Genomic DNA, 10,389 nt, shown 5'->3' on the forward strand with positions numbered 1-10,389 from the left:
AGTATATAAATGGATAATAACTCTCACCTTACAAATTTTTTATGTAGGGTTGAGTTAGACCTATAACTTACTATTCTAAGTTGTATGAGATTATTCACTACTATCAAACTCAATAGTCCTTAAACTTAAGAGGACCGACTATTGTTAAGATAATTAAAAAAATAAGAAAATTAAAATAATATATATATATATATATATATATATATATATAAGTAGAAGACAACCTTCATCTTACAAGTCCTAATCGACTAGAAATAAGGTAATTAAAAAAATTAAAAAAAATTAAAAAGAATATATAAGTAGAAGATAACCCTCATCTTACAAGTCCCACATTGACAAGAAAGTAAAAAATGTCACAAAAAGATACACTTTTTTTCGACCATTATAAAGGTTTTTACCAGCATTTAGAATAATTGATGTTAAATATTTTAGCGACACTGCATACAATGGCTAATGTGAAAATGTCTGTAAAAGATTTTATAGCAATTTTTATTGCCACTAAAAATCATATTAAATGTCACTAAAAGTTTATTTTGTTGTAGTGTATATAAAAAAAATTTGTCATATATCAAATGTCTTTTTAATGAAATATATATATAATATGAAAAAAAAACCTTTTAAGGTTAATTAAATTTTATTTATTTTGAATAATTATAATTAAAAAATAAATTGGATATTATAGGAATTTAGGAGAAGGAGCGATATATTTAAATAAAAAGAAAATTATTAACAGGCTCTTAGACTTACATGTAATATATATTAACAAATAGATGTCATTAAATAACCTTACGAGTGAATACATGTACGATGTATCTACGTGTTATTGAATGATGAGTAAAAAAATATAGAAAAATATTAGTTATAATATACACTAAATGAAAAATTCATAAATAAAATAGATAGATAAAAGCGCAAAAAATGCTCATATAATTTAGTGGACAATGAGTGATTCTTGGTGCTTAAAGAGAATGAGAATCAAGGGATAATGAAGCTAAAAATACGGGCATAAAGCCTATCACTACTCATCGCCGGCTTACATATTTGTCCATTGCCCTATTTTGGGACTCTCTTTAAGAATCCTGCAAGGAATTATTTCTTCTGTTTTACCTTTCCTACTAATCATATATAGCATTTGATTCCACTTAACTTTAGGTGTGTTAGGGGTACTGTCCTATAACATTAAGTCAACCTCAATCACTTAAAGCCTAGAGCCATGTAATAGCTACTTCCCACTAAACCATTAAGCCAGTGGCTACTCAAAGCCCCTCCTCTCCTCTTAATGTATATTACATGAAGAGGAAGAACTTAAGAATTTATGCAGTTTCTAAATTAACTCAAGTTGAAATCCGAAAGCAAAGTTCATATTATACTACACATCATTAAGCATGGGTATCAACTTATATGTGATTATTTCAACTTAATCAACGATATTGAATTTAAATTTTGGACATACAATTCTATTAAATATTTGAAAGAAAAACAATGTCTCTAATAATTTCATTGTTTAGTGAAGTATAACTTTTATATATATATATATATAGTCATGAGGTGCTTCACAACTAGCTGTTTTGAAAATGGTTGAGAAATTATACATAAAGATGCTTTGGGTGTGCAAACTTCAGCACTAACTGAAAATGATGATTAATTAATTTTTGAAAGCCAAAATATAGTGAATGGAGCTCGGTTGTGACATTAAATTAGCAATTCGACAATGTGGGGGAATCAATAAAAATTAACAAATGTTTTGAATAAAATGATGGGTTTTGAATGTGAAACAAAGCCTCCCCTCAAAATTAAAGTAACATTGCAGCCTGCTAAAATGGCGCTACGAAATTAGAGAAAGAGAGAAAATGGTAGAAAAGAATAAAAAGACGGCATGGTTTGACTTCTTCCAATGCTTTTGAAAGGTAAAAAAGCTTCATTAGCGGTTATCTTTTGAACAAGACTATGATTTTTGTCTCTTTGCAAGACTGACAGTACACAGTACTTCATGTGGTCCTCTAAAAATAAAATGCACTTATAAAAATCTTATTTGAATCAACTTACAATGGAGGGGAACAAGAGCAGCCCTATCCCCGATTATGGCCCTCTGTTCTTTCAATTGTATATAATTGAGGGATGATCAAATGTAAATATGCTTTTTTACCAAGAAACCATACATATAATATGGATAAAGATGCAATATATATAACACAAACATAAAGATATGATCAGTTTTTAAAAATTATAGGATATACAACATGATTAAAATTATACTGTAATATGCAAAGAGTATGTTTAGATACACTTTTCAAGAATTATTTTCAGGAAAAAAAATAAAAATTGACATAAATTTTTCTGAGTTAAAATTAATTTTTATATAAGTGCAAATTAATATTTTAGAAAAATCGATAGGAACAAACTTTTATTATATAGTTTATAATTAAACTAATTTTATCTTATAAATATCCTCAAAGAGGTTAGTAATTGATGGATCATATTTTGTACTAATTAATCTAAATTTTCATCTACCAAAATAATTTTATCCTATAGAAAAGTTTATTTCATTTTTTATTTAACTATTTTAAAGGTGTTTTTTTATTAGAAGTTTACAAAGCTGTAAAATTAATATAAAGTTAAGACGTAATAGAAAATTAAGAAGTACAAGAGAATTGTAAAATAGAACTAAAAAATTAAGCATATAATTAATTGTAAAATAGAAATATAAAAAAATATAAAATGCAACTAAAAGAATAAAAGCGTCCATATAAAGTCGAATATAAATACATGCTCAACATTATATGACCATTATTTAAAAGTATGTGTATTTATAAAATAAAAATGTGACCCTTCTTTCAATATTTTTTTTTTATTAACTTATATTAAAAACTCAAATATTATTTGGGTGTGTAAGTTTTATTTTACAGGTTTCTTCTAATTAAAAAAAAATGTTTTATTCTATATAGGTTGATATGCATTAATTTAAAACATAACTTTTACGCTAAAAGTATGTTTTTTTTTTTTAATTTTACAATCGCTAAAAGTAACGTAATTTAAAAAAAGGGAAAAGGGGTTTCAATAAATTCTCAACAATGAAAAGGATTTTTTCAACCTAAGCTTAAACATGTACACAAAATACCATGTTATCTAAAAATATCCAGTAGATTTTTTTCTTTTTTTTCCTTTTTTCTTTTTTCCTTTGATGGAAGAAAAAAAAATCATAAAAGAAAATACTCTATCCATAGAGGAAAAAAATAAATTATATAAGTGGAAAATCCATATGTATCAAATACGGGTCAAAAATTAATTTTCTTTAGAACTTTGACTACATTAAAATTATTCTTCTAATAGTTATTTTTTTTATTAAATCAAAAATTTGAATTTAAGACTTTAAAATTTGAGAATCAACTGCAACACTAATTAAACTAATATATGTTGATTTTTAAGAGTTTAATTACAGATTAAATTTAGTATCGTACAAGTATTTTGTACAAGAGATAGATATATTTAAATTAGATGAAATTATTATAAACTGTAAAATATTTTTTTAGAAATATTTAATACAATTACATATTTAAAAATAAAAATCAAATTTTTTATTAAGTTAAAATAATCATATGTCAATCGAGTGGTAAAATTGTAAATGAAATATATTATTTCAAGATAAAATAATATTATACACAACTTTAATATTAAAGAGTACGATATTTTTAGTAGTTACACATATAGCATTTAAATCTTAACTTGTTGTATAATTTTATCTACTTCAACAGTTGATTCATGATAAATCCTATACTCACTACGTTTTATTGATCAGAAAGATATACAATCATATAGTCAAATTTTGGACCAATTCAATTCTTTGGTCAGTGATCCTATAGTTTGGATGACTGCTACCACTGAAATCTTTCAACTACTTAATGAAGGCACCTAAGAAAATTGGTTCATTTTTAATTAAATTAACATTAATGTTGATTATAATTTGTGAGCACTATTAGAAGGTCCTTGGCCTTTATTGTTAACGTTCATCGCAATTAAGGCACAAAAACGTCAGAGAATCGTAAGAACTTTCAGACTAAGAACTCAATTTGTCATCATTTGTGATAAAATGAAATATTGGTTTTATTTTTTTTAAGACATTTTCTTTGTTGGTAAGGTACTTTTCGGTTGAGAGTTGGAAATTAATATATCAATGTATGAAAATTTATTTAAAGAGTTATTTTTTAAAAAAAAAATATTTTTTCATACACAGACCTAACTATTAAATTGATTATCACATGCCTCAAGAACATAATTATTATTTGTCAAATATACTACTCTACATTGGTTAAGATATATAGTGGCTTTATATCTTTTTATTCGATAGAAACTTTATATATATGCCATTCCTTTGTAAAATGAGAGGCCTAGATATTATAATCAGAAGTTGCTACTACTATTATTTTAAAAATTATTTTAGATTTCAATGATACGTACTCAACAAAGTAAATGAAGATTTGTATTATGTAGAAACTTACATGATACAAATAACTCTTAGAAAACTCCTTACAATAAACAATTTAATGTTAGCTAAAATTGACCATTGACCTCTTTTTAGAAATTAAATCAATGTTGATTACAAAACTTAAGAACTGAGAAGGGTATTTGTCAAATCTCAAAACTTAAACAAATCCATTTTATTTTTGAGGGTCAATACATTTTTTCCTCTTATAATCTATATAACCCACAAATAAAAAATGAAAATACGAGACACCAATATAGAAATACAAAATTGTACGACACGACACTAGTATACAATTAACGTAAAATATAAATATTAAATGAAAGACTAGAATTTAAAAAATGAACATGAATTATGGTAAACATGATAAAATATTTTCTTAATTATTATTGATATTAAATTCTAAAAATAAAATATAAAAAAAAAATTAAGAATTGAAGTGTGTAACACGTATGTGATTGTGTGTTTAAAATGAGCGTGACATGATACATAATTACATACACACACAGTGTGTAAAACCGCGTAAGTCTCACTTGAATGCTCATAAAATGGCTTGACATGCAAAGAATATAATAATATTCATCCTAGGAACCGTCTTATTTTTAATTAATAATTATCATTTCTCAAGAGGCAAAGAAATAAATAAATAAATAAATAAATAAATAAATAAATAAAAAATCCCCATTCACCTTTAACCTTTTATTTAAGGAAAGAAAGAAGGATTAGTATTTTATACAGTAGAAAAGTCAACAGGAAAGAAGTCATTGGTATGTTTTGTGGGCACTCAGAAAAATATAATTTTTTTTTCCCGTCTTTGCGAAGCTTAAGGTTCCCGAAACGGTTACATAATAATATCATAACAGAGAAACATTAGCATCCCATGATTCCTTTGTGTCTCACACACAACACAACAGAACACAACAGAACACAACAGAAGCTTGAAAATTGTGATTTGGCTCCCTCATTTTTCTGACTACGTAATTTAATTTAGTTTTTGCCAAGTACGAAGGGAAACAGCATGGACTATCCGAGTCCAACTACAAGTTCAATCCTTTCTCAATTTTGATTGGACTGGTGAGCTCAGATTCCTTCATACCTCGCTTTTGCCTTTTCCTCTCTCACTGCACTGCTTCATGCCTTTTCTGGGGTTTGGCCTTCTTCTCCAAAATTCTGTTTTTCACAATTCTATTTGTGTCACACAGGTTGTGATTCTGGACCCAGCAAGTGGGTTTCTTTTCAAATTTTAATTCTAGGTGTCAGCCAACTGCTCTGTCCTCAGAATTAGTTCAAAACATTGAAAAAGCTCCTCAAATTTATTTTTTTTTTCTTTTCATTCATGGATAAGTTGTGCTGTTTTAAGGCTTCCTACTCTCAGGTATGAGTGAAACTTGTGCTCTTAGATTTTTCATGCTTCTGCATGAAACATTATCTGCTGTTTATTGAGTTTGAATTTGTTAGATTTTATGTGGCCATGTTCTCGCCTTTTGTTGGTCACTGACTTTTGGGGAAAACTCGAATTCCATTTCTGAGATTGTATTCCTATAATTACCATTTACCAAATTTGAGTGATATGAAATTTGAGTGCACCACACGTTCTTGGTTAGTAATTTAAATTTGTTATAGAATGCTTGTTTTGTCTGCATCCTATTTTTATTGGGATTAGAAATCTGTCTCTTGGGGTGACCAGGAAATAAATTGATTCAGTAATTACTAGAAGACAATTAACCTAGAAGTTTGTATTTTGGAAGCCTAAATCTAGGTTTAGATACATCAAATAAAACGTTTTTGTTTTTAGCCATTCTTGACCATCTATTACATGGCTCTTGGAACTCTGAGAGGCTCTATTTGTTTGATAGGGAGGTTGTTAATGTAATGAATGTGGCTTTGTTACGCAATCAAATACTTATGCTCCCTTCTACATATGTCACCTGTACTGGCAGGACTATTCAATTTCTATGTGTTGGTTACTTTACAGCTTGTAGCAGCACGTTCTTCATCCAGCACTGGTAAGGGGAAAAACCATGAAGGTTCAATAAAGTACGGTTTCAGCCTTGTAAAAGGGAAAGCTAATCACCCAATGGAGGATTATCATGTTGCCAAGTTTGTGCAGATAAAGAATCACGAATTGGGGTTATTTGCTATTTATGATGGTCACTTAGGTGACCGTGTGCCTGCCTATTTACAGAAACATTTGTTTACCAACATTTTGAGGGAGGTTAGTTGAAACTCTTAGTGTTCTAAAAAAACTAATCATATTAATTGCTCTGCTAGTTTGATCAAAATTCAGATTGGAATTGTTACATTCTTCTACTTCTTTGTTTAATAGGAGGAATTTTGGGAAGACCCCACTCTTTCTATCTCAAAGGCATATGAGAGCACAGATCAAGAAATTCTATCGCACAGTTCTGATCTTGGGCGTGGTGGATCAACAGCTGTGACTGCTATATTAATCAACGGGCGAAGATTATGGATAGCTAATGTTGGAGACTCGCGAGCTGTTATTTCAAGAAAAGGTCAAGCTGGACAAATGACTACAGATCATGAGCCTAACATGGAACGATGCAGCATTGAGACTAGAGGTGGTTTTGTCTCTAACTTGCCAGGTACTTTAAAACTTCCATTCTACTGTTCCAATTTACGGAGTCTATGTGCCTTTGGTTTCTTGTTTCTTGTGTGGATCACCTCTTTTTGTCTAATTTGTGGCTACCATTTGGTAAAAAGAGAATATTCTGATATAGTGAATGCGAATTTCACTGTTACAATTCTCTAGAGAAGGAGATTCAATTTATGTCTTTTGCTGTTATTAGACAAAGCAAATTAATGATGCATCCATACAACTAAATTAAATATCCTTGCAGAACAAATATTATATTGTAAGTTGTGATGCTCTTTCAGAGTAACCAGTCATTAATCTGCTTTAAAATGAATTTGTGTACTCTGTTTTATTAATCATAACTAAATTCAAGCGAGGAAACATTTTTATATTGTTTTATACATTGCATAGGGCTTTGTGACTGTTTTTCTTGGAAAACAATTTTGCTTATGCACATCATAAGTGTTTGAGTTTCTTTTTCTTTCTTTTTTCCCTTTTAACATGAAAGTTTGTACCATGTATGTGATTGTGATCTACTTTTTCCTTTTAGTGTTCTGCGGGGAGGGGTATGGGAGTAATTTCTGAAGTATTAAAATAAAAGAGTAGTTTATTACAAATTTGTCAGCAATCAATTGAAGGTTCCATAGAAATTTTAATTTCTTCTTTTTACTCAAACCCTATTTCCAAAAACCGTGTGATTTTTACTATTCATATGCCAATATCAAAGAATTGCAACAACGACAATGAGCTAGGTTGTTTTCCCTGAGTGTGATATCACTACAACATAGTGGTTATTGTATGCTTGTGGTATAACCGTATAAGTGAGATTACGTTTATGACAGCACATAGCCACCATAACATATATACTTACGGTAACATTAATGATGATGATGCAAGGTGATGTGCCTAGAGTAAATGGACAACTTGCTGTTTCTCGTGCATTTGGAGACAAGAGTCTCAAGTCACATTTGCGATCAGACCCTGATGTACAGAATACTGACATAGATGTTGATACCGAGATTCTAGTCCTTGCAAGTGATGGACTATGGAAGGTGAAATAGAAATGTATTGCTGTTTTCATTTACAATATAATATAAAAACGGGAAAGAAAAAAAATAAATTCATTTGCATGTGATAAAGCAGGTAATGACTAATCAAGAGGCGGTGGATATTGCTAGAAGAGCAAGAGATCCTCAGAAAGCAGCTAAGCAACTAACAGCTGAAGCATTAAAAAGAGATAGTAAAGATGATATATCTTGCGTTGTGGTTAAATTCAGGTGATGATATCTTTCAAATGCTGGGTGCAGTTTATAACAATAATAAAGGTTATGGTCTGGACCAAACAACATATTATTACATACTTGTTTGGGTTAGTCCTGGCTGAATTCTTCTGAATAGGTAATTTGCCAAAGAGGTAAAAAAAAAAAAAAAAAAGGCTTTGTCTAGATCTAAAGTTATTTTTTTTATTAGATTTTAATTGTGGTTTGAGAGTGTTTGATTTATTTCTGCAAAAGTGTGACTACTCAGATTCTGCTGTATATTGTCATTTTATTCTTCATAAAAGACCTAGCGGCTGTGTAAAAGACGAATATGCTTCTAGTTATTGATTGGGGTATAGTGAGTGCTAGGATAATTGGTCCTATTCACGGTTGTATACCACATTCTTTGATAGACATGGACCCTCCTTCCTTTGTTCCATTTTCCAAATGACAGCAGGTCGTCCCAGTTTAATTGTCATGCGCTACGGGTTTAAAAAAACATACACTAGCAATCAATCAAAAAGTTAACTTTGTTATGATTTTTAAAGTAATAATTTTAAAATATGCTTACTATGCATGGTGATCTGTAACTGTATGAGTATAAAGAGAATTATATTGTTAATGTATTGTAATTAAATCTTAAAAAACATCATAAGAATGTTTTATAAAATATTCGTGTCATGTTAATATAACATTTCTGTTTCTAGATATGTGAGTAACTTAAACAAAACCCTCTAACAGACACTCTCTGAAATATAGCAAAGGCTTTGATAGATTTTATTAGTAAAAGTAAGACATTGAAGTATATTGTTCATAGTTTTATAACTTCGGTAATAGTTTTAGTATCTTATTTTGTCAAATATCTAAAATCAATTTCTATATGAAACTTGTGACAAATTAATTAAGTCGATTTCTAATTACATTATTCAAAATTAATTAGAAGAAATAATATATTCATTAACAATGTAAAAAAAAAACGTTATTATTCAATCACACATTGTTATGCATGGGAAGTTTACAATTTTTATGATAATTATCTTAAAATTTATACCAAAGATGTTTTTTTTACCGGTTGATAATGTAAAAATTTTATTAAGACATTGTATACTTGTTAAACTCATTTAGTTTTACTTTTTTTTTTTTTTTTGAAACAGACCAACCGCTGAATCAACTTTAGTAATGCTAAACTTATCCGAACAGCAATTTAAAAATTTATTGCAGTATGTGAAAGTTTATTTTAAAAACTGTTATTACTTGAATTGAAAGTGACCAGAAAAATGACGATTTATTAATTTTCAACAATCTTAACTTATTTTTTCTTGGTTAACATGAACTTCACTTAAAAAGGACCAATAGAATCTAACTCAGTTATGTAGGCTAAGTGAGCTATTATACACAACTTGGTACTGAAATTTATTTTGTAATGGTAAAAATTTATTTCACCTGGACTTTCCTTTAATCCCATACATATGAAGAGTAATCAATATATATAGAAATGAAATTGCACAAAACCAAGCTTTAATCTAGATTTTCTGCTTGCGTGCAAGAAATGATGAGACTAAATGAAAAAAATAATAAATAAATAATAATAATAACTAATATTATTATTAATAATAATAATCTCAAGCTAGTTTGATTTCATCAGATTGCAAATGCAAATATGTCAACTATGTGCAGTCAACACATCTTATTAATTTAACGCTGTCTTCATTGGGTATATTTGTTTTACTTGCTTGCCGCTTTCCTAGACCCGCTGAATTTCAATCTCACTCAAGTAATTGGTGTTCAACACGATTGAACAAATACGCAAACACACTAGCAGCCTCTCTAAATCACGTTTAATGCAGAGACTTACTCTTCATAAAAAGAAACGATGCAAAGACATCTTAATGATTAGAAAGATCAAATTATCAGATCAGCACAAGAATTACCCGATCAGAGGTCTCTTCCTCCTGAGGAAAAGATCCAAACAAATTACCATAGCTTTTGATATAAATTATCTGATCATATTATCACTATCTTTATTATTTCTGAAGTACAACTAACCACGCACCGAG

At 28.9% G+C, this 10,389-nt stretch overlaps 1 protein-coding gene across 3 annotated transcripts; it reads left to right on the plus strand.

The window, feature by feature from the left end:
• Window positions 1–5,289: 5,289 nt before the first annotated feature.
• On the plus strand, window positions 5,290–8,771 carry LOC109803331 (Protein phosphatase 2C family protein). Of its 3 annotated transcripts, none has more exons than XM_020364855.3 (6): window positions 5,290–5,554; window positions 5,683–5,855; window positions 6,456–6,695; window positions 6,807–7,083; window positions 7,971–8,125; window positions 8,217–8,771. In XM_020364855.3, the coding sequence occupies exons 2-6, from the start codon at window positions 5,817–5,819 to the stop codon at window positions 8,352–8,354; spliced, it is 849 nt and encodes a 282-aa protein (XP_020220444.1). In that variant the 5' UTR covers window positions 5,290–5,554; window positions 5,683–5,816; the 3' UTR covers window positions 8,355–8,771. The 3 variants fall into 3 exon arrangements, with proteins under 3 accessions (XP_020220444.1, XP_029129119.1, XP_020220452.1); XM_029273286.2 differs by having other exon boundaries at window positions 5,293–5,554; window positions 6,421–6,695; XM_020364863.3 differs by lacking the exon at window positions 5,683–5,855 and having other exon boundaries at window positions 5,293–5,554.
• The last annotated feature ends 1,618 nt before the right edge of the window (window positions 8,772–10,389 follow it).

Source organism: Cajanus cajan, chromosome 6, assembly GCF_000230855.2.
Source record: "Cajanus cajan strain Asha chromosome 6, NIPB_CcT2T_4, whole genome shotgun sequence".
NCBI lineage: Eukaryota > Viridiplantae > Streptophyta > Magnoliopsida > Fabales > Fabaceae > Cajanus > Cajanus cajan.